The 23,623-nt window shown below is 41.8% G+C and overlaps 1 protein-coding gene and 1 long non-coding RNA gene across 16 annotated transcripts in view; one reads left to right on the forward strand and one right to left on the reverse strand.

Annotated features, from left to right (window-relative positions):
• Nucleotides 1-396: 396 nt before the first annotated feature.
• Nucleotides 397-18,383, reverse strand: KICS2 (KICSTOR subunit 2). Its single transcript, XM_025476747.3, has 3 exons — nucleotides 18,081-18,383; nucleotides 11,778-12,063; nucleotides 397-1,634 (listed from the first exon to the last, which is right to left on the reverse strand). The coding sequence occupies exons 1-3, from the start codon at nucleotides 18,313-18,315 to the stop codon at nucleotides 818-820; spliced, it is 1,338 nt and encodes a 445-aa protein (XP_025332532.3). The 5' UTR covers nucleotides 18,316-18,383; the 3' UTR covers nucleotides 397-817.
• Nucleotides 18,384-18,478: 95 nt separating this feature from the next.
• Nucleotides 18,479-23,623, forward strand: part of LOC112677920 (uncharacterized) — a 119,438-nt gene continuing 114,293 nt past the window's right edge. For all 15 annotated transcript variants that reach the window (XR_007413701.1, XR_007413704.1, XR_007413696.1 and 12 more), the window contains exon 1: nucleotides 18,479-19,099. This is a non-coding gene — a long non-coding RNA (uncharacterized LOC112677920). The remainder of the gene's footprint in view (nucleotides 19,100-23,623) is intronic.

Below are 23,623 nucleotides of genomic sequence, written 5' to 3' on the forward strand. Positions count from 1 at the left end.
GGAGTGGAGCCAAACATGAACATACATTTCAGCAGAAAGGTGATAAACAGAAAGCCAAGTAGATAATATGCCGAGGAGTGAAGAAACCCCACATAATAGCTTATACTAATTTTCAAACAGAGTGAAAAATTCACCTTCTTAAGGGTAAAAACAAACGTAGTTAGGTGTGTAGAAAACCCCAGAAGAACCCATGACTACTAAAGTGTTCACAGTTTTCTAAACTGTTAAAACTGATGTTACATGACCACTCTGATTCACCCTTGATTTTAATAACTGACAGAAATTTCTCACCAAGGCTGATTTTGGCATCCAAAATACTAATTTGTTGATGAGAATCATAAAACTCCTTTCATGTTAATTTGCTAATTTATGAGATAGAAAACATACAGTCCTTGATTCTGAAAAGGCCATTTAATCTCATCTCAATTACTGGTCCTGGAAAGGGAGAGGAGAAGGCGTGTGGAACTGCATTAAAACAAAGTTTAGAACAATATAAAACATGTGGAAAGACAAACCAAAGGCCAATCAATATTCTGTCTATAGGAAATAAAGGAAAATGGGAGAAAATACTGAAAAAACTCTGCTGTACCATGGAGATACACAGTAGCCATGATCACTTCCTAGATTACTCTTTGGATACTTGATTCAATTGGCCTTAATTGCTTATAAAGTGTGCGACACAATTAGGGAAGATTTGTCTTTAATTTAGCTCTGAAAGAAGCATGAATGGATGGAAACTCTAATCACAGACCACAGATCATTTGAGCAATTAGGAACACACTTTCCAGTCTTGAAAACCTTTCACACAAATCACCTGCTAGCCTTTGGAGCCAGGCTTCAGACTTGCAAAAACTTTGGGGTTCTTAAGGGCAAGTGAGAGCTCATTGAGGAAGGAAATAAAGTGGGAGTCTCTTTCAGATTTCTTTGATTCAAAAATAACGACAATGGTAAAGTGAGGTTCTGGGCGGGTTAGGAAGTAGGTGCTCTGAACTTTGTCATCATAGAAGTGGACCACCTTCTCCAAGCTGTTCAGTTCAGACATGCGGTCTGTCATGATCATGATGACATTGGGCCAGTGCATGACGGGCCTGTCACTGGGCAGGGACACCACGGCTGGATACTGGTCCACACCCTTAGGGGCCTCTCTGTAGGAATGGGGGTGGTGATAGCCATGACCCTGAAAGCTCTCAGAACCTCGGTTGTCAAAGATTAAGGACACATTGGCAGCATCATACTTCCGGATGAAGCTGGAAATCTTCCCAAAAAAGTCTGGGTTGGCTTTGGCAGTCAACGTTTTCATTTCTGAAGCAGTCGTTTGTCGGCTCAGCGCCTCGTGAAAGTAAAAGCTAAACTTGGCAAGAAGCATGTTTTTGAGTTTCATCAGCCAGAGGAAAAGGTGTGGGGGCTGAACGGCCTTCTGAGACTGCCCTCCGAACAGATGTTTCTTGGTCTCCCGCTGCTTTTCAAAGATCTGGCCCCAAGTCTGCAGCTTGGTGTGAGCACTGTGCAAGTTCACCAGAGATGGGAGGAACTTCCACTCGGAGACCTGGGCCTGGGCCTTCAGGAGATGGCTCAGGACATCCACCTCCAGCTGGAAACTGCCTTCCAAAGGACTGAGGATGGGGTGGTGAAATCTAGAGGGGAAGGGGAATGAAGAGAAATAAGTAGAAGTGTTACTCCAAAGTGACATTTTCCATCCTCAAAACAGCACACCATGGTGGCCAGGCAAATCTTACTCCATTTGGGGGCAGTAGGAGGAAAGACTGGAGAGCTCCATGTTGATTCTTTTAAAGAAATTGTTCTGGGACACCTGAACAGCATCCGACTCTTGATCTCAGTTCAGGTCTTGATTTCAGGGTTGTGAGCTCAAGTCCCACATTCAGCTCCATGCTGTGGATGTGGAGCACGCTTAAAAAATAAGTAAATGGGGGGGGGGGAGGGGAGATAAAAAAAATAAGTAAATAAATAACAAAAATAAATCAATCAAAAGTTATCCTGACATAACTTCACCATCTCAGAATGATGTCAGCATATTCTCCTGTGGAAATAGCCTGATATTTATTTTTAAAGATTTTATACATTTATTCATGAGAGACACACAGAGAGGCAGAGACATAGGCAGAGGGAGAAGCAGGCTCCATGTGGGGAGCCCCATGCGAGACTCGATCCCAGGACCCCAGGATCATGACCTGAGCTAAAGGCTCAACCACTGAGCCACCCGGGTGCCCCACATAGCCTGATATTTAAACAAAAGATGAGAGTAGTGGCTGCCTTCTTTTCAAATACAAAGAAATTAAATTAGCTGTACTTTTTTTCCTGGCCTATTTTATTTATTCTGGGAATTGTATAACTAACATAATCATCAAAACACAGCATCCTTTTTTTCAGAATGTGGTCCTAAAGAGCTAGAGGTTAAAAAAAAAAAAGTCACTAAAACACGTATATAATACATGTAAACTTAATATTCATAGGAACTCCATAAGGTATTATGGTAACTCCATAAGATAAGCCATATTCAATCCTAGTTCCCAAATTTCCTTCATATTTCATCACAGTTAAAAACAAAATGGTAGCTAAATAACAAATACCTAACATTTCAACATTTATGTTTTAAATTGGATTACTACTCACTAAATTAACTTTATGACTCATGGATTGTTAACCTATTTGTAAAACATTTTTTCTAATTCACTGGTAACAGTAATATTGGGTAGTAGGAGGAGAGAGGATGTGGGAATACCTCCTTCCAGGGAGAAGAGGGAAAAGGCCACGTGCAAAGACCCTGAGTCAAGTGAGAACATCTTCTGATGCTTCAGGTCTCCTCTTCAGACTCGTTTCCTTAAAAACGTCTCCTCTGTTCATCTCCAGACTAGGTCAGGTGACCCCAATTATATCCTCTAGGTTTGTTTTTTTTTTTTTTTTTTTTTAATGATAGTCACACAGAGAGAGAGAGAGAGGCAGAGACTCAGGCAGAGGGAGAAGCAGGCTCCATGCACTGGGAGCCCGACGTGGGACTCGATCCCGGGTCCCCAGGATCGCACCCTGGGCCAAAGGCAGGCGCCAAACCGCTGCACCACCCAGGGATCCCCCCTCTAGTTTCTTTTTTTTTTTTTTTAATTTTGTATTTATTCATGATAGTCACACACCGAGAGAGAGAGAGAGAGAGAGAGAGAGAGGCGGAGACACAGGCAGAGAGAGAAGCAGGCTCCATGCACCGGGAGCCCGACGTGGGACTCGATCCCGGGTCCCCAGGATCGCGCCCTGGGCCAAAGGCAGGCGCCAAACCGCTGCGCAACCCAGGGATCCCCCCCTCTAGTTTCTTAATATCTGTCTCCCACCTGAGTAGCTTCATCACATAATTTGTCAGAGAAACTGGGACCTATGGTCACCTTTGCTCTGAGCTCCTCCTTGAGGAGAAGTGAGAGTTGCCTACTTCCTTCACTCCTTTATCTCTAGAACATATGGCACATACTAGAGATTCAGGAGAGGTTTGGTATACATGGTAACCAACTAGGTTAAGACTTGAATCCTACTCTCTGCCTCCTTGATTCTGTTCTTTGTGATCTAGATGAAATTCTGTAACAATGGTTAAGGAGAGTCCTCCCTGTATGGACCTCTTAGAGCTTTCTTGCTCAGGGTTCTTCTTCTGAGAAATTCTCCAGGTTGGGGGGGGGGGGGGGGTGTTTCAGTATCTGCCTGGCCTAGTGCACCTTCCTTCTCAAGGAGCCAACAACAAGCCCTTATACTCTTCCCAAAGGCCCAAAGCATCTGCAAGTGACCATTTTAAATATGTGGGCAAGATCTAGCATTTACTGATCATATCTTATGCCTCAGGAACCATGGGAGATGATTTACAGGCCTGGACCCATGCAAGTTAATTGCTTCACTGTCAACAAGACAGAAGCTTCTCATACAGCTGTTTCAGCCCCAGCCGAAGAGGAAAATGCTGGTTATCAATGAAAAAGTTAAGAAAAAAGATCATCACAAGTATAGCCAGAGTTTAAAAATTCACTTAAACATTAATTAGAGGGATTATTAAACATTAAAGAGCCCATACTAAGCTGGATATTATAAGATAGAAACTCATTATCATGTGATAAGGATATAGTTACTCACATGACAATTTTTTTTTCCTATTACCAGCATTTTACCTTCAATTAGCTTCAAGAGAGGGAAGCTAAAACATAGGTGGAGGGTCTCAGCCTAATAATACATTCAAAGACTCGAAAGATAGGGGTGCCTGGGTGGCTCAGTCGATAAGCATCTGACTCTTGATTTTGGCTTAGGTCATGATCTTATGGGTCGTGGGATGGAGCCCCATAAAAGATTCCAAGCCCAACAAGGAGTCTGCGTAAAGATTCTCTCCATGTCTCCCCCTACTCATTGTCTCCAGAGCTCTCCGTCTCTAAAACAAATAAATAAGTCTTAAAAAAAAAAAAAAGAATCAGAACAATAAACTAGATTTCAAATCCTCTAGCTTATATGCTTAATTAATTTGGACTCTTCAAACATTGCATGCTTTGAATTCGGCATTAAGAAATCTAATACAAAAAAAAAAAAGAAATCTAATACACATGTACACACACAACTTCACCACATCTCAAAATCTTTGAATTGTACAAAATGCTCCTACCTCCTTAGCCTTTGAGCCCTTTAATGCTTAATGGCCATAAAGCATCACAAGATTCTATAATGATGGGTATCAATAAAATTTCCCAAGGAATTTGAACACAGTAAGACTTAATAACAGGAAAATGTTATGAGATTGAAGAAAATTCTACCACAAATAATAATACTCTAAGTTATTTTTCCTGCTTCATTGGAAATCATCATTTATATCTAACATTTTCCTTGAAAGAACATGAATTCTCTGTAAAGATCTTCAGAAAGAATTCTGAACAGGCTCTTCATAAACATATCTTAAAAGTGTTTAAATGTTCAACATTTATTAGGGTGAATGTGAATGCTGAAGCTATTTTTCATCCTTAAGAAGAACTAAAAAAATCATGGTAATGTTATTCTGCCAAGAGTTTGAGATTAGCATTATGATGTATCATTTTCCCATTTCCATTCTGCTCTGTGCCTCATACCCATTTACAACTCACACTATAGGGGGATCTGTTAAATTGTTGTAATCCAAAAATACACACCTCAACTATAGCTTGAAAAGCATGAAAGAGTCCAAATATGGAATAAGTTGACAACAATTTACAGAGAACATCTGCTCTAAAAGAAGTCAAAAAAGAGAGGAGTGTAGGGGGAGAGAGAGAGAGAGAGAGAGAGAGAGAATTCTCTCCTTCACAAATCCACATCAAGGAGTTCCTTCCAAAAGAAGTATCCAGGTCCCAAGTATGTGAGAAGTCAGATAAAAACAATGAAAAATAAATCTCTAGCACAATGTGAATGTACTAAATGCCATAAACTATACACTTAAAAATGGTAAATTTTATGTTATGTATATTTTAACACAATAAAAAAATCATCTCTTAAAGTTTTCACTAATTTTTAAATATAAATACACTGAAGATAGATGCATTAGCCAAAGGTTTGCCTTATAGAGATTTCCCATGGTAGAAAGAGGTACTTATAATGGTAAGTAAGAAGTAACACATCTCTTATGAGAAGTACAAAATACAGTAAGGTTTTAGAAAAAGGAGCAACTTCTTTTGGTTGAACGATTATGCAGCCCTTAAGGGAGACTGAATTTGAATTGAGCCATGAAACTTGGTGAGGGCTTACATTTCTGGCCCCATTCTTAATCACCTCTGAATCCACACCCTCTACCAGGTGACTCTGCAGGTCTTCCCACCAGAGGTAGAGTATACTTTCTCGCCCCTGGACTATAGACTGAGTCCTAGGACTTGCTCTGGTCAAAGGGATGTTAGCAGATCTGATGCTTAAAATGAGCTTGGTTGGGCTTATTCTTTTGCACTTGGGTAATAGCCACTGCGTAGCTGGCTCCCCACTCACTTTGGGCTCAGAATGAACACATACATGTGGAGCAGACCAAACCCAAAGCTCATAGTAATAAGCCAAGCCCAGTGAGAACAGTGGTAAGCAGAGCTATCCAGCTAAGCCAAGCCTGTCAAGTCGGCTTCCAGGAGACCTGCAAGCCTATGCGTGTGAATTTTAGGGTGTTCTGTTATACAGAATGATTGTGGCAAGAGCAACTGATAGATGATATGACAATATGATAGGCTTCAGAACATACTACCCCAAAATATGGCTGGTATACTGACTAATTTATGAATACATTTAAGAAACATGTGCAGCAAAGATTTCCTAACCCTCCCCTAAAGCAGGTCATAAAACCCTCAAGCGAGAGGTGCCTTCCCTGTACTCTAAGGAAAGGAGCATCCTTATCTCCAAAGGCAATGGGACACAGAGAGGAATCTGAAAGAACAGGCCTTGCGGCTTCCCCCTTAGCTCATACCCTTTTTCATCCTAGCACATTTTCCCACAACTCTTCAAATGTACTCGGCTCAGTTTTGTTTTTTAACAAAACCTACCACGAAAACACAGGTTTAACAGCTTCTTTGGGTCTTCATTATTTTATGAAGGCTCTCCTGACACACAAAACTTACATTAAATACACTGGTATGTTATTCTCTTGTTAATTTGTCTTTTGTTAAAGGGCCCCCCTGCTGAGAATTTAGAAGTGTAGAAGAAAAACATCTTTTTCCTTCTCTCCAAATTCAAGGACATGCTAGGCAAAACAAATAATGAGCCAAGGTAGGAAATGGCAAATAGTTATGAGGAACACATTAGATTATGGATTTTTTGGCTTCTGCTTAAAATCCTTAAAGATTTCTCTTCAAAGCTTCTTTTCTACTAAGAGTTTGGGTGCAATTTAAGACATTTGATGGGCCTTAGATGAATTTGGAAAGATAGGCTGGGGCAAGATAACAGAAGGCCTTCAGCCCTTACTGTTAAGATCTAGACATGCTGAATGCCTAGAGCAGAAGGTGTCCCACAGAAATGGCACTATTGTCGGTTTTGCTTATGAAATTTTCCATGGGCGAAAATTCACCTTGTTGAATGATACACACACAACTAACTGTTAATTTCACTTAATCATCACAAATCTTTTTCTGAAGTGAAAGGGACATGAGGCCTAAAGAAATCACAGTTCTGCCCTTGGTGAGAATCCTGTCATCTGAAGCATTCAGATCAAAAAACTGTGCTCCCTAAAATGCCAACAGGAACTTTATGTGACTCAATTTTTAAAAATGTTCTTTGGGGCGCCTGGCTGGCTCAGTCAGTGGAGAGTGCGACTCTTGGTCTCAGGACTGTAAGTGTGAGCCTTACTTTGGTATACAGATTACTTAAAAGTAAAATTAAAAAAAAAAAAAAATTCTTTAAAATCTAGCTGTAAAATCATGGTTAAAGGATATGTCACTTAATGATATATTACTGTCATATCAAGGATTTTTTTTTTTAAGATTAACTTATTTATCAGAGAGAGTGGTGCGCACAGGGAGGAGGGGCAGAGGGAGAAAGAGAGGGAGAGAGAGTCTTAAGCAGACTCATGCTGAGCATGGAACCTGACTCGGGGCTTGATCCCACAACAGGATTGTTATAGTCAAAACCAAGAGTCAGATGTTTAACCGACTATGCCACCAATGTGCCCCCACCAGTGGGATTTTTAAAAACTGTCTAGAATGCATAAATAATTTCTTACTTCCTTAAAATAATTATTTCTTAAAATTATACTCTTGATTAGGAGAGTAAATTTTTGCATTTTTAATGCATCTTCCAGGTTTGTTTAACTATGAAACAGAAAAATTAACCAGAGTCATCTTTTATGCCCACTGTATAAGAGTTAGGTAAGTCAATTCAGAATGAATTTTACAGAATCAAAAAATGTTCCAATGATGCTTCCCTGGGGAGAGGGGGAGATTAAAAAACCCAAGTTCCTCCTCTCCTCAAAAGTATTCAAGGAATAGTAGACATCCTATTCCTGTATGAGCTAAACTCGTATTTTTTCTCCTCAAGGTACACAATAAAAACTAATATGATTAATGTTAATTATTCAATTTGAAATGCAGCACCACAATGACTGTGGTTCTTAAGCAATAATTTACATTTGCTTAATAATGTAATAAGTTTGCCAGAAAGGGAAACCTTTAGCACTATTCTACTCTTTTTCTTTTCTTTAAAGATTTTATTTATTTATTCATGAGAGATACAGAGAGGCAGAGACATGGGCAGAGGGAGAAGCAGGCTCCATGCAGGAAGTCCGGTGCAGGACTCGATCCCGGAACTCCAGGACCACACTCTGGGACGAAGGCAGACACCCAACCGCTGAGCCACCCAGGAGTCCCAACACTACTCTGACCACAACTGGCTTCCAAAGAAAAAAACCAAAACGTGCTTCCCCTTCTTCTCTGAAAGCAGACTGGACCTTGCAATAACTCACACAGAATCTGCATCTCAAATCATGTCCACAAGTTAGACTCCATGTTATACATCATGCATGTTAATTTTTTAATACAAAAGCATTTCATCATTTGAAAGATAAAAGATTCACATGCTATTTTAGAAGTGCTCTGATATGGATCAGATATATTGGGGCAAATAAACATTTCCTGAAAGATAGACTTGGGTCCTTTGCGAGAAGGATTAACTCTTTCAATACAATAGAATACCAAAATATTAATTACTTCTCTAGAACACTGGAACCATGAAAGAAACGTTTGGTATAGCACAGATACCAAATCAAAAGGTCTACAGAAAAGAAAAAAAGAAGAAGAGAAAAAAAAAGGTCTACAGAAAAAAAGAATATTATCCTGGCAAAAGGCAAAGTATGTTAATTTTCACCTAACATAATTCCACTTCCCCCTCCAAAATCAACATATTGTACAGAATTTCAACTTTTCAGAACTTGTTAACTAAGGAATTTATGTTGTTTAAGTTAACCTCAAGTTTCCAAATGAGATAATTTTCAGGCTTGGATGTGTAATCAGTAATTAATTAGATAAAGGCAGCACTAGTGAAAGATGGAGAAAGATGAAAACACCGTGATACGCCGCCCGGTATCCTGGCTCTATCAGATTCCAAGAGTAACCACTCTGTCCTAAAGAGCTTCAAGAATGAAAGCTGGGCTTTTGAGGGAAATGGAAGGAATTCTCAAAGATCTGGGAAATAGGATGTTCCAAAGAAGGTAAAAGATGACAGATCACAAATCTAATCAAATAAAAATAGCTAAATAGTAATAATCATTCCTATGAAACACACATACACACACATAGTTAAGGTTCAGTACCTAGTATATTCCACTGTTGGCACCTCTCTTTCATTTATCCAAACAATTTTTTCATGTAGACTATTTTCAATATCACAGGGAACTTTTAAAACATAGAAGTTTCTGGGCACCCAACTGAGAATCACTAAATCTTACCCTCTTGAGGAAGAAGGGCAGGGCAAGGGCAGGGAGCAGGTATGGTTCCTTTTCTTAAGCTTTGCAAATGGTTCAGCAAACCACTTTCACATTAACATTTGGGAATCACCACGTGAGATCTCTTCCCTTTGAGAATTAGATCTCAAACTGTACTTTTGTTTTTGGAGTTCAAAAAATTATGTTATTAAAAAAAAAATCCAACTCAGGTTTGAGGAAGAAATAAAAGTTCCAAACATAGAAAATCTGTTACCATGTAAAATTTGTTTATAAAATGAAAATGTGTATATTTATATGCAGAGACTGTCTCTCAAGAATGATAGGAAGAACTTGCTAACAACATTCATTGTCTCTTAGGAAGGGAATTAAGTAGATAAAGAACAGGGGCACTTTTCACTATGTATTCTTTTGTGCTTTATAAATTTTGAGATGTATTAATGTATTACCTACTAAAAATAGATGAAACAAAAATTTAGAATATATCATAAAAACAAAAAAATACATGACAATAAAAAAATAGTAAGAGGACATTTTGGATACAATTGGGGAAGTCTGAATATGGACTACTTACTGCTGATGATAGAAAAAAAATCAGTGCTAAATTTAAGTGAGAAAACTATGTTACAGTTTTGTAGTTTTTAGAAGATACAATCTGAGTATTTGGGGGTGAAGTGTTATGATGTTCCCATATGACTTCCAAACAATGTGGGAGGGGTAATAAAATTATATAAACAGAGAGATAAAGCAAACATGGCAACATTTTAACAATAGGAGTCCAAGGGAAGGATATTTGCATGTTCACTGCACAGTTTTATTTATTTTTAAAATCTTTTTTTTTTTTTAAAGATTTTATTTATATATTTGACAGAGAAAGAGAGCAAGAGAGCATAAGCAAGTGGAGTGGCAGAGGGAGAGGGAAAAGCAGGCTTCTGGCTGGGCAGGGATCCCTATGGAGGGCTCAAGACTCAGGGCTCGAGCCCAGGACCCTGGGATCATGACCTGAGCTAAAGGCAATTGCTTAACCAAGCCACCCAGGAGCCCCTGTTTATTTCTTTTTTAATAATAGCTTTACTAGGTAATTCACATACATAATGTATACTCTTTTATAAAAGGTATAGAATTCAGTAGTTTTAGTACAGAGTTGTGCAACCATCACCACTAATTTTAGAACAGTCTCATGACCCCCCCAAATCCTGTACCCATTAGAAGTCACTCCCCATTCTCACCTTCACCCCAACCATTTTCTGTGTCCGTCATCTGTAATCTATATTCTGTGTTTATGACTTTGCCTATTCTGGACATTTCCTATAACTGGAAGGATACAACATGTGATCTTTTCTGACTGGTTTCTTTCATGTAGCATAATTATTCAAGGTTCATGGATGCTGTGGCATATATCAATACCTCATTCCTTTCTACAGCCGAACAATAACACCTAATGCTTCTCAAAATCCTTTGGTATTGTTTTTTGGCTCAGGAAGTGAGCAATACATTACAGGCAGGCTCATAAATGAAAGCAGCAATTTCCTTCAAATATAAATTTTCCAGCTGATCAACATCTTTTTTAAAAAAAATTAAATTGGCTACAAATAGCTTTTTGACTATCAAAAAAAATTTAAGTATGCCCTCCTCAAAATCACAGATGCCTGTCTCCCCTAAGAAAGTTTAAAACAAAACCAAAACTATGCCACAGGCATAGAATAGCATAGAAAGCAATTATAAAGGAGTTTCCAACACATGTTAAGTAATGGTTAGTTACATCAGAGGAATAAGTGGATAACTCATCAAGGTGATTACTTTGTAAGGGACATTTATTTGAATAATAGTTTGTAAAAAAAAAATCACATTAGTTTATATACAGTTCTCGCTGTGTGAACTCTTTTTGAAGCAGCAAAATCAGTTATAATACATCTTTTAAGGATTACTTCATTCTTGGCCCTTGGTTATTGCTTAGGGAAGTATCCACCCAGCATGGTGTTAATGAAGCCCAAAGGAGGTACCTAACGTATACCCATTCGTTAATATGTATAAAATGTAAAATAGCTATTTCTCTATTTCAGTTATTTCATCATAGATTTTCCTCATAAGAGTGTACGGAAGTGGGGCACCCTGGTGGCTCAGTGGTTGAGCATCTGCCTTTGGCTCAGGTCATGATCCCGGGGTCCTGGAATCGAGTCCTGCATCAGGTTCCCTGCAGGGAGCCTGCTTCTCTGCCTCTCTCTGTGTCTCTTAGGAAGAAATAAATAAAATCTCAAAAAAAAAAAAAAAAAAAAAAAAAAAGAATGTGGGGAAGGAGCTAGTGTATGTGGGAGTGAGAGGCTGCTCTGGCCATCCCTCCCTCCTTCCCTCCTTCCCTCCTCACCTCCTCACCTACACTCACCTGGAGCTGTATTTCTTGAGGATGGTGTCCAAAAGGCCAACGAGCTCCTCAGCATTGATGAACTTCTGTGGGCTGAGGGTGTACATCTTCTCATAGAAGTCTGCGATCTCCATCCGGGCTTGCACGAAGAAGCACAGCTGCTCCGACAGGTGGGAAAGTAGTTCTTCCACGTGGGGGGCGTTCCCCCCAAGGGCACCGCGGCCAGTCACCACCTTCTTCAGCTCGTTGTGCAGGGAAGTATAGATGGTACGGATAGAATCTTTCCTGCTGAAGAAGGACTGGCCCCCTGGGAGGCAAATGACATTAGCAAAAGACAAGTAAGGAAGGAGAGAACACTAGGAGAGAACACCTCCCAGCACCCAAAAGGAAAGGAGGGTTGCCTGGGTGGCTCAGTGAGTTAAGCACCTGCCTTTGGCTCAGGTCATGATCCCAGAGTCTGGGATCCAGCCCCCTGTCTGGGCTCCCTGTTCAGCGAGGAGTCTGCTTCTCCCTCTCCCCTGGCTTGTGTTCTCTCTCTCCCTCTCTCTCAAATAAGTAAATACATAAAATCTTTTAAAAAAAGAAAAACCAAAAGGAAAGGAGTAGAGTCTGCTGAGCTCAGTGAGTTATCACCTACCATATTCTCTGACTATGATTGGAATTTAAATATTTTGTGATTCATAATTTCACTGAAGAATAAGAAATGAATGCCTGGTGCACCTCCTTAGTGTAGTAACAGATGTGTGTATGATTTCCTTACCCATATACCGATTCTCCCCCAAACCAATTCAATGAAGATTCACGTTTATTTCAGAGAATTAACCTAGCAGGTGACATCAACCTAAATCCAAATAGCCCTCCTTCCACATACATGTATTTAAAACAAAAGAGAATACCCAACTGGAAAACACTGTTGTTATTCCTGATAAATCAGAAAATTTTATTTCTGCATCAGGGCTGAATTTTCCTATTTTAAGCTATACCAGAAAATGGAAAATACATGTATCTCCCTTACACAAGAACACAGAATCTGGGGATCGCAGGGGAAAAAAAGGAAATCTTTAGTTTTTTTTTTTTTTTTTAAATAAGTTCTACACCCAATGCGGGGCTTGAACTCATGACCCTGGGATCAAGAGTTACATGTTCCTCCAACTGAGCCAGCCAGGCACCCAGAAATCTTTGGAACTCTTGATAAGGTTTATACAATAGATTATAACAAAATAAGCACCACATTGTGAATGATTAAGTGCAGGAAGTAATTATAAATAACTATTGCTGTAACTCAGGAGTTCCAAAGGAAATCAGGAAAAAAAAAAAAAAAAAAAGACCAGGGGGGTGCCTGGCTGGCTCAGCTGGTAGAGTGTGTGACTCTTATCTCAGGGTCTTGAGTTCAACCCCTACACTAGGCATGGAGCTACTTAATTTAAAAAAAAAAGACAAAATACATCCCTTTCAGCAGTTAATAGGGATCAAGTGGCATAGATCATTTCCTTACTCGGTATTAACACATGATCAACTCTAGTTCTAATAATTATAGAGCCAGCTTTGTATGTTTTCTTAAGCAATTCTGCACTAAAGAAAGGGTCACAGGCAAGACATTAAGAGAATGAAAAGAAACAGTGCAGCTTTAAAACAGTAATTCTTAGAAATATATAAAAACCTCAGAGATGGATGACAGTTTACATTTTCTATTGCTATACACAGAATGCTTTAATGAATACACTTATTACTTTTATACATGTCAATTAAGAGTGAAAATTATTTATCAAGGCATTTTGTAAAATATCCCTTTGACAAATGAAACATTTCACAATGTTGTTTCTACTTCACTGCTCAGTTTATATTTCAAGAAATGAATCTTACATCCTTTCCTACTACTGTGACCAGCGTGTCCAAGGTTATCCACGATTTTCACAGTTGGCTCTTAAAGTCTGGCTTCTCAGAAAGCCCTTAGTCCCACGCCCTGGGAAGCCCCATGGCCCTGGGCAAACCTAGAAGGTTGGTCACTTATAACTTATTTTTAAGCATTAATAGTTTGTGGAATAAGTTATTAAGTGACCAACCTTCTAGGTTTGTAGTTATAGTTAATAGTTGTAAAAGTAATCAAATTAATAGTTTGTGGAATGTTTTCTTCAGTATACTGCCTAGACAAAGTAACTAGCATTCAAATCATTTCCTCTCCTAAAAGCAGCAAAAACCATGTGGTACAGTTGGATTGACCCCAGCACTAACATCCCGCACAGGACTGTACCCTGAAGGGTTTGCCCTCCTTCCCTGCCTATATTAGTCTAACCCTGCAGATTTTGTGAAGTGACAGTATGGAATAAATAGACCTCTGTGACCAAGTTTAGGAGAAAAAATTTCTTAGGTTAAGTAGGTAACAAGAGTACCATGCAAAATCTATGGGATGCCTAGATGGCTCAGTCAGGGGAGTGTGCAACTCTTGATCTCAGGGTTGTGAGTTCAGGCCTCACATTGGGTGTACAGATTACTTAACAATAAAATCTTAAAAAAACAAAAATACAAAAAAAAAAAAACCTAAAAGCTCTGGAAGTCTGACAGACTTAGTCCCAATTCCAGCTTCCGAATGTATACTCTGTGTGATATGCCAATGACTTGGCTACTTTGAACCTTAGCTGTGGTTTTTAACACGAAACAAGTAATAGAGCCAAGAAGACAACATGAAATCACATCTGGTATATAATGTGCCTGGAGCAAAGTGCATGTTACATAACACTAGTCCCCTTCCCTTCCATTTGTAACTGATGTAAGAAGACCCTGAATACTACCTAATTGGGCTTCTAAAACTCTATAGTAAATTGGGAGCTTCATATAATGTAAACAAGAGTAGCTACCTATTTGAAAGCTAGTGAGGTGACTCTCAACTGCGTACTCACCTCTTAACAGGGTGGCCTTAGTGACAGTTTTAACTCTGAGTGAAAAAGAACTTCCTTCATCAGATTACCCTCTCTGAGGGAGTGGAAACACCACACAGATGCAAAGAGTATCCTGAAAAGCTTATCAATAATCATCAGTCACCAGTATGTGAAACCGTGTCAAGGGACACTATAAGGAAGGGAGAGACCACCAACGCATTTCTTTTAAACTGGTCTCTCTTCTCAGAGCTCTCAGGAGCACAATCCTACATATTGACTACCCTGGTTAGGAATATCCAGAGGGGACTGGTCTTCCTTCATTACTGGGAAACAAGGAAGCAGGGACACCAGACATCTTCCTCTTTTCAATTTTTTGAACTCACAAAATAGGATTATGTTGAATTATTTCCAGAAGGCTCTTTGTATTGTATCTTCACTATTTTTCAAGATTTCAACAGACCACCTCACAGGATAAAATTTCAAGTAACAAGTGTATTAAAGGAGTATGTGAAACGTCTAATTGAGTATTTTATTCCACAATGTTTTGTTAATGATAGTTTGTAAACGTTGGTTCTCAAGTTAAAGTCATTTTCTACCGTGCTAAATTCTAGCAACCAGAGGTTGAGGAAACTCTCCAGTAACGAAACAAAAGGGAGAGATGTATGGCCTAAAGTCCTCCAAAGGCATTGAGATGGCATATTTTTATCCGTGATCCTTCCCCAAACAGGTATAGTCTCTTCTCAAAGCAAAGAGAAAGCTCCAAGGTAAGGGCTCCACCCAAAGTTGTTCAGAACTGAGCCAGTACAGGAACAGAAGGCTCCCTGTCAGGTCCATCCTTTGCCCAAAGTGTTTGCCAACACGTGCATCTATAATCAGGATTCATTGCCAAGGTCTCTGATAAACATCAGTCACAAGAGTGAGGTCAGAAAGACTCACGTGTTTGGATCATGTGTTTTAAATGTTTAAAGATACACATAAAACGTTTTGTTTTGCTTTTTAAAAAAAAAAAAATCATACATTCTAATTACCAAAGGATGTGAAGAACATGGGAATGTCTTCAGTGTCAACACAAAACTTTTTCCCCAAGGGTTTAATTAAGAAAATAGAGTCGACCTAATAATCACAGAATCATATGGTAAGCCTGCTGATATCACAAACATTCCAGTATCAAAACACTGTAAGATAGCTGCAAATTTAAAAATTTAAAATTTGGAACCTATGTTTACTATACATTGAAGAAGTTAATGAGGCGTTAAAGTTAAACATGCCATTCTCAGAACATTCACTCAGAAGTGACAGATCACTGGGAGCCTGAACCACGCCTGGGCATGTTTCAGAGTGTCAACTGCTCCCAGATGAATTTCACGGTGCAGCCTTCAGGCTCATCCATGCAAGCAGGGGGTCCATGCAGAACTAATCACTTTACGTGACAAGGGCCATTTCACAGAACCCAAGGCTGAGACCCTGATGATTTTACACCTGCTCTTAACACACAGGGCAGCCAGTGCTGTTTACCTAAAACCAGACACATACAACTGAAACTAGAATAGCAGATTTTTAAACTGGGGTCCATGATGACTAGGCTTTAGGAAATCCGACTGAATGGAAACCTCTTAGATTATATGCAAAATTGTATTACACATATATTTTCCATGTAAGTGCATGGGCTTCATCAAAATCTCACAGATGAGCTTAAACAAATTAAGAATCATGGCCCTGAGGGGTCAGTCACCGTTCTTCATGAGGTGAGAGAATCTAAAAACAACTGAAACTGCCAGAAACTATCCACCTTCAATTTTATGGCCAGAATCTTCCCCACTTCCAAATACAGTTGACCCCTGAACAGCATCAGGGGTAGGAGAGGGGTTGCTGGGGAGCTGATCCCCCCACACACACATAGCCAAAAATCCGGGTATTAAGTTTTGACTTCCGAAAAATTTAATTACTAATAACTTATGGTTGACTAGAAGCCTTACTGATAACATAAACAGTAGTAGGTTAACACGTATTTCATAGGTTATGTGTATTCTATGTTGTATTCTTATAATAAGGTAAGCTAGAGAAAAATAAAATGTTAGGAAAATCATAAAGGATGAGAAAAATATTTACTGCACTGTATTTATCGAAAAAAAAAATGCGTGTATTAGTGGACCCATGCAGTTCACACCCCTCTTGTTCAAGGGCCAACTGTATACACAAAGTATATGCTTAAGTCATAATACGGACACCAACTTTTTACAAATCGTATGAATAAAAACACAATCTGACAGTTCAAAGGCAGGTATTCTGGTTTGAGATCTGTCACCTACCCACACAGGTGCGCGTAGACAATTTGCCGATCTACAGAAAGGGTAACAATGACACTGCAACAGCAATTGCAAATTTGTGAGAAGTGCCACTGCAAAAAGGGGTGGGGGAAAAAAATGCACAGGGTGAATCTAACCGAGCACTTTTGCCAGTAAGTCAACATACTACACAACAAGGTATTATCTGAACAGCCAAGGCACAGGTTAAGACCTCAGAAAGCCCTGCACCCCTCCCCCCGCACCGGGTGATTACTGATCATCTTCCCCTGGCCATAGGGACGTGGCCACCTTCAGGCAATAGAAGGAAACTGGGGGTTAAAATCAAAATGGAATCTGCACTCAACTTTTATCTTTCTATTCCTATTGCATAGATGTGTTCTCCATTCATACCAGCCCCTGTGCTTCTGATTACTGAAACGTCTACAAACAGGCCAAAATACTAACACCCCTTTGAAAGCTCCAGGATCCGGAATAGGCACTGTTGGCCATGGTAAGTAGTGATATTTTATATGCACAGCCCTTGGCTTCCTCGTATTTTATTTCCTTCTGATCTACTCATACCGTTTCAGCTAGTGAAAATCGGCTGAATCCGCTCTTTCATCTCACTTCCAGGGGCCAAGATTCATGATGATGCAATGATAAGAGTGTTTACCATCTTCCCCCAAGTGCCCTCTTGCTAGTGTCAGGCACGTTTCTTGCCTTTCCTCTCCGGTACTCGCTTATTTCCTCATGCTTTAAATTATTTATTGACAGCCTAAGAAGGAGGGGTAAGTAAGGACGCCATCCGTAACTCTCAGGGGCCTCGGCTTTAGGAGGCCGGGCTGCAAAAGTGTTCATTGGTTCTAACTAGGTTTTATTGCCCAGGTCTGCTCCTCTGGCCACAGTGTCAGCGGGCAGGCTGCTTAACTTCTCACTGAGGGCACCAATCCGTGCAATGGGCACGCACCGAGACACCGCTCGGTGGGAGCCGCAGCCCCGGCGGCAGCGGAGGCCGGTGGGCGGGGCCTGCGGGAGCCGGGGGAGGGAAGGGGTCGCCGGGAGGTGAGCCGGGAGCGCCGAGAGGAGCGGGAGGCCGCGGCGAGGCAGGGAGCCAACCCCCTTTCCTTCCTCCTCAAAGGGCACGGGGGGCGGGGCGGAGGTACCTAGTTTCTGCCCCAGGTAGGTGAGGCTGTGATAGACCTTCTCGGCCGCGGCCAGGTGGGCCAGGGCCGCCAGCAGCGACAGCCAGCTGCCCCCCGCGCTCTTGTTGGCCTCTCGCTCCTTGTCCACATTGTCCTTGGCCTTGTCGTAAGAGAAGATGCCCAGGTGAGAGAAGAACGTCTCCAGCACCGCCTGTTCCACCGGGACCGGGGCGGCCAGCGGGATAGACTCCCCCATGCGAGCTGCGACCCAGCTCCACCCACGTGGCTCTCCGCTGCCCCGCACTTCCGGGTTCCCGGGGAACGTGCGCGCCGGCGTGCGTGCGTGCGCGCGGCCGGGCGAGCGCCGGGCTCGGGGGCGCGCGGCCGGGCCTGAGCGAGGAGGCCCCTCCCCTCCCCTCCCCTCCCCTCCCCCACGCCGTGAGCGCCGAGGAAGGCGGGACGCCGCGGCCCGGCCCGCGTCGCCTCAGTTCCCGCCGCGCCCACTAGTCCGACCCTCGGGGCAGCACCCAAGACGGACGACTCGCCGCTCCGCGGGCCTCACGGCGTCCGGAGGTGAACCGGGAGGCCCCGCCCCGTGAGGCTGCGTCAGTGCTGGTGACGTCACGCCTGCATGACGCCAGCGGCCCGTGCGCTAAACCCGGCCTGGGCGTGCTCTGGGCCTCTGCGGAGCGGAACTGTCGGCCCTCGGAGCTCCTGAACCGACGGCTGACGGCGCGAAGCACCTGCGCCCAGTGAAGGTTTGTACCTCCTCTCCCGTGTCGGGTCTTCACCCGGTGACGCACCTGGCGTCAGCTCGCACCTGCCTCGCGGGCCGGGTGTCTCAGGCTCGCGCTGCGGAGACAGCGAGCCGAGCTCTTCAGCTGGCGCGTGCTACCCAGAGCTCCGGGGGCGACCTCCCGAACCCCGCGGGAGGATGAGCGACGCCAACCTGTGTCAGAGCTTCGGAGTCCATGCACTGTGCGGGTCACATCCACTGGACGCCTCTGACGTCTGAGAACCGCCCGGAACGCAGCTCCCAGGTACGTCCCCTGCTCCGAAACCCCGCCCATCACCTGCGCAGGTGTTTCCTTCCTCCTGCCTCGTGCTTGGTTCTCTGGCGCCTCTGGCACCATTTCATCACGTGTCTTCTTCACACGCCCCGTCGCCCCGAGGGGTGAACCCACTCCCTGCGGCGGGGCCTAGGCCTCGCTCACCTTGATGACCTCCTCCTAATGGATAGCGCGACGATGTTTGTTGAAATGAGGGGACTGTCCGTTTTCTTTTTCTTTTCTTTTTTTCTTTTTTCTTTATTTTTTTGGTCAAACTAGATCTGTTTTGCCATCGCTGCCTTTTAATGCAAATCCAGTCATTTGATTTTAATGCCTATATAGTACACGTGTTCCCTGTTTTCAACAATATAATTGGATAAGCTCGACTCTATTAACTGTGATACAAAGCAGGATTTTAGGCGTTAGGAAGGCGAAAAAGGAGTCAGCATTCATATCTTTTTGGAAGAGGCAGGGAGGCCTCCAGGAGGAGAATGTGACGGTTTTTAATGAATAAATAGAAGTTAGTAATTTTTAAAAGTGTACAGGAGCACCTCAGTTAGCTAAGCATCCAGTTCTTGATTTTTGGCTCAGGTTATGATCTCAGGGTCTTGAGATCGAGTCTCACTTTGGACTCCATGCTCAGCATGGAGTCTGCTGCAGATTCTCTCTCTCTCCACCTCCCTATCCCCCTCTCCCTTTTTCCCTCCCCCTTCCCCCTTTTCCGTCTCCCTCTGCTGCCCCCCCAGCTCTCTCTCTCACAAATAAATCAATCTTAAAAAAAAAAGTATAGTACTAACACCAAAACCAACTGAAAGAGGGTTATAAAGCTCAAAAACATACCTAAGTAATTAACACAAGGTTTACTGAGGTAATAAAGGTGGCATCATAAGTCAGGGGGGAAGAAAAACTTAATAATGGAGACATGACTGTGGGAGAAAAACAACTTCCATGTCCTGCCACAAGAAGTAACTACCTATGTAAAAAACGAAACCATAAGCAAACTGGAAAACAAATGCAAGTGAAAATTTAATTGATCTAGGGATAGGAAAGGGCCTTTTAATTATAAAAAAGAAGAAATTACAAAGGAAGAGGTTGACTTGACTGTAAAAATGTCAAGAAAACATGAAGTCAACATTGTAACATAGATTAGAACTTTAACGTGTTTAACATTTTAAGATCTAGTAATCATAGAAATGCAGATTAAACTTGTATTTTTCACCTATCAGGTGTTTTTGAAAACTTTTTTTTAAAATATTTTATTTATTAGAGACACACACACAGAGAGGGGCAGAGACACTGGCAGAGGGAGAAGCAGGCTCCATGCAGGGAGCCTGATGTGGGACCCGATCCTGGGACTCCAGAATCACACCCTGGGTTGAAGGTGGTGCTAAACCGCTGAGCCACCCAGGGATCCCGAAAACTTTTTCTTAAGTGTTGATAAATATGCGGTGAGTTTGTTCTTAAACATTGCAGATGGAGTGTAACTTTGTATGACCATTCTGGAAAACGTTTGGCAACGTATGAGGGTATGTGTACAGTGTCTAGAACACTAAGACAAGTACATGCTTAATAAGTATTAATAGTGTCTCATTATTTTTACTATTGTTATTATCGCTAACATCACACCTTTTAATCGACAGAGCAACTAGAATAGTATCTTGAATTTAGTGGATGTTCGTTAAATATTTGATTGGATAATTCTTCTTGTCTCATAAGCATTTTATAGGAAAAGATATAGGCAGAACCATATGATAGTTCAAAGAAACTTGTCCTTTATAACTTTAATGTTGTAGCAGGTTGACGTCATTAACTTTATAAGTAGGATACCTTGTACGTAGTAATAAATGTTTGTTATTGATAGTTAGCTATCTTTTGCTGCATATCAAATAACCTCACAACACACACCAAGGGCGCTAGGCTGGCTCAGTTGGTAGAACATGCAACTTTTGATCTTGGGGTGGTGAGTTCAAGCCCCATGTAGGGGTAGAGTTTACTTTAAAAAAAAAACTTACTTGGGGGACACCTGGGTGGCTCGGTTGATTAAGCATCAGCCTTCAGCTCACATCATGATCTCAGGGTCCTGGGATGGAGCCATGTGGCTGGCTCCGTGCTCAGCAGGGACTGGGGAGCAGGGGGGGAGGATCAGTTTCTCCTCTGCTCCTCCCCTCAAATAAATAAAGAAGATCTTTAAAAAAAAAAAAAGTATTTGGGACACCTGGCTGGCTCAATTGGTGGAACCTGTGACTCTTCATCTCAGTGTCTTGAGTTTGAGCCCCAATGTTGGGCATAGAGGTTACTTAAGAAAAAGTTATAAAAACAAACTTAGTGGCTTAAATCAATAAAAGTCATGTATTATCTCTCATAGTTTCTGAGTTAGGAATTCAGGAGGGGTTCAACTGGGCTTTTCTGTTTCAGTCTCCTAAGGGTGCAGTCAGATGTAGGCTAGGACTGTGGTCATCTGAAGACTTACTTGGAGCTGGAGAATCCACTTCCAAGGTGTTTGGTTCTTTCACATGTCTGGCAGGTTGGCTTAGCCTGTTGGCCACATGGGCTTTCCCACAGGACAGCTTGAGTGTTCGCACAGCATGGCAACTGGATTATTCTGGAGCAAGTGATCGATCTGAAAGACCAAAGCAGAAGCTGCAGTGCCTTTTATGACACAGCCTTAGAACTCACACATCACCTCAGCCATATTCAGAGCCAGCCTTGATTGAATTTGGGCAGGAGAGTAATGAAGGGCATGTGCTAGAAAGTAAGGATCAGTAGAGCCTGTCCTGGAGGCTGGCTACCACAGACGAGGATGACATTTTCAGCTGGAGAATTGTCTGTCTTCTTAAAAATGTGTAAGGATAGAAGCCTTTACACGTTCCTTTATAATATTGCTCAAGAAGTTGTTTCTTGGGGAGCCTGGCTGGCTCAGTCAGAAAAGCATTGTGACTCTTGATCTCAGTTCTAAGTTGGAGGCCCCCATCAGGTGTAGAAATTACTTAAAAATAAAATCTTATTAAAAAAAGAATTGTAGGGCAGCCTGGGTGACTTAACGGTTTAGCCGCGCCTTTCAGCCCAGGGTCTGATCCTGGAGACCTGGGATCAAGTCCCACATGGAGCTCCCTGCATGGAGCCTGCTTCTCCCTCTGCCTATGTCTCTGCCTCTCTCTCTCTCTCTCTCTCATTCTCTCTCTCTGTCTCTCATGAATAAATAAATAAAATCTTTAAAAAATTTGTATTTTAATTTCAGCCATGATCTCTCCTATTAAGTCTTGAGAAACAATTCTGTTCAAGACTATTGATTTGATACTGCTCTTTACAGCTTCTTTGAAAATTTCCCTAGTGATGGTACCAGTTACAAAACCATTGTAGTGGGGTGCCTGGGGGGCTCAGTCGGTTAAGTGCCCACTCGGCTCAGGTCATGATCCCAGAGTCCTGGGATTGAGCCCTGTATCCGGCTCCCTGCTCGGTGGGGAGCCTGCTTCTCCCTCTGCCTGCTGCTTCCCGCTGCTTGTGCTCTCCCTGTCTCTCTATCAAATAAATTAAATCTTGTTTTAAAAAACCCACCATTTTAGTGATAACAACCCATTTTGGGGGCAAAGGAACATTGAGAACAGGGCAAGGTGATCATTCATCTATTCTTGTCATTTATTTGATATACAGTGGACTAAATTTTATGTGGTCAATAGACATAACAGTAACATATACCAGAAGTAACCTTACAACTTAATGATTATGTCAGTTAATTATTACCCAGGTTTTATATTATTTGGTCTCACTTCCCTTGTACTGTTCTATTTTCTTGACAAAATATTGGCATAATAATAAAACTCATTGATTTAGCACTTATGTGCCAGGTGCTTTACATATCGCTAATCTTCCAACAAACCTTGAAAGGCGTAGTTATCACCCTCTGATTGTGGAATAATTAAGTAATGTGTCCAAAGTACACACAGTAACTGACAGGGCTGGGATGCAAACCAAGATCTGTGTCTCTTTCCGTCCTTGATCATAGCTGCTATTAGTGACTCATCCCCATCCACATGCCTCCCACTTGAGAGGTAAGAGACTTCCACATTGTTATTTAGGCATTTTCAAGTTGTTGCTGTAGGTATCTCCGTCACTATATTGACAGTACGGTTGAAAGGTATGATTTCAGTGAGAAGTCTTTTTTAGTTTACCAAGAGGAACCAGATATTTGATAGGAAACAATCTCCTTCATTTTCTTTCTTTTTCTTTTTTTATTTATTTATGATAGTCACACAGAGAGAGAGAGAGAGAGAGGCAGAGACATAGGCAGAGGGAGAAGCAGGCTCTATGCGCCCGACGTGGGATTTGATCCTGGGTCTCCAGGATCGCGCCCTGGGCCAAAGGCAGGCGCCAAACCGCTGCGCCACCCAGGGATTCACCTCTCCTTCATTTTCTTTTCAGATTATTTACTAAAACATACCAGACAATTAGTGATACATTATACAGCTGTTTAGCACCTAACTTTCAACTAAACCACCTTCCTTGTTATATGTAAAT

The sequence above is a fragment of the Canis lupus genome, chromosome 10, assembly GCF_003254725.2.
Source record: "Canis lupus dingo isolate Sandy chromosome 10, ASM325472v2, whole genome shotgun sequence".
Lineage (NCBI taxonomy): Eukaryota > Metazoa > Chordata > Mammalia > Carnivora > Canidae > Canis > Canis lupus.

Coding starts and splice junctions, on each gene's coding strand:
- KICS2 (XM_025476747.3), bottom strand. CDS start 18,315: ATGGGGGAGTCTATCCCGCTGGCCGCCCCGGTCCCGGTGGAACAGGCG. Junction 12,064..18,080: donor CTACCTGGGGCAGAAACTAG/GTACCTCCGCCC, acceptor TTTGCCTCCCAG/GGGGCCAGTCCTTCTTCAGC. Junction 1,635..11,777: donor CTCAAGAAATACAGCTCCAG/GTGAGTGTAGGT, acceptor CTTCCCCTCTAG/ATTTCACCACCCCATCCTCA.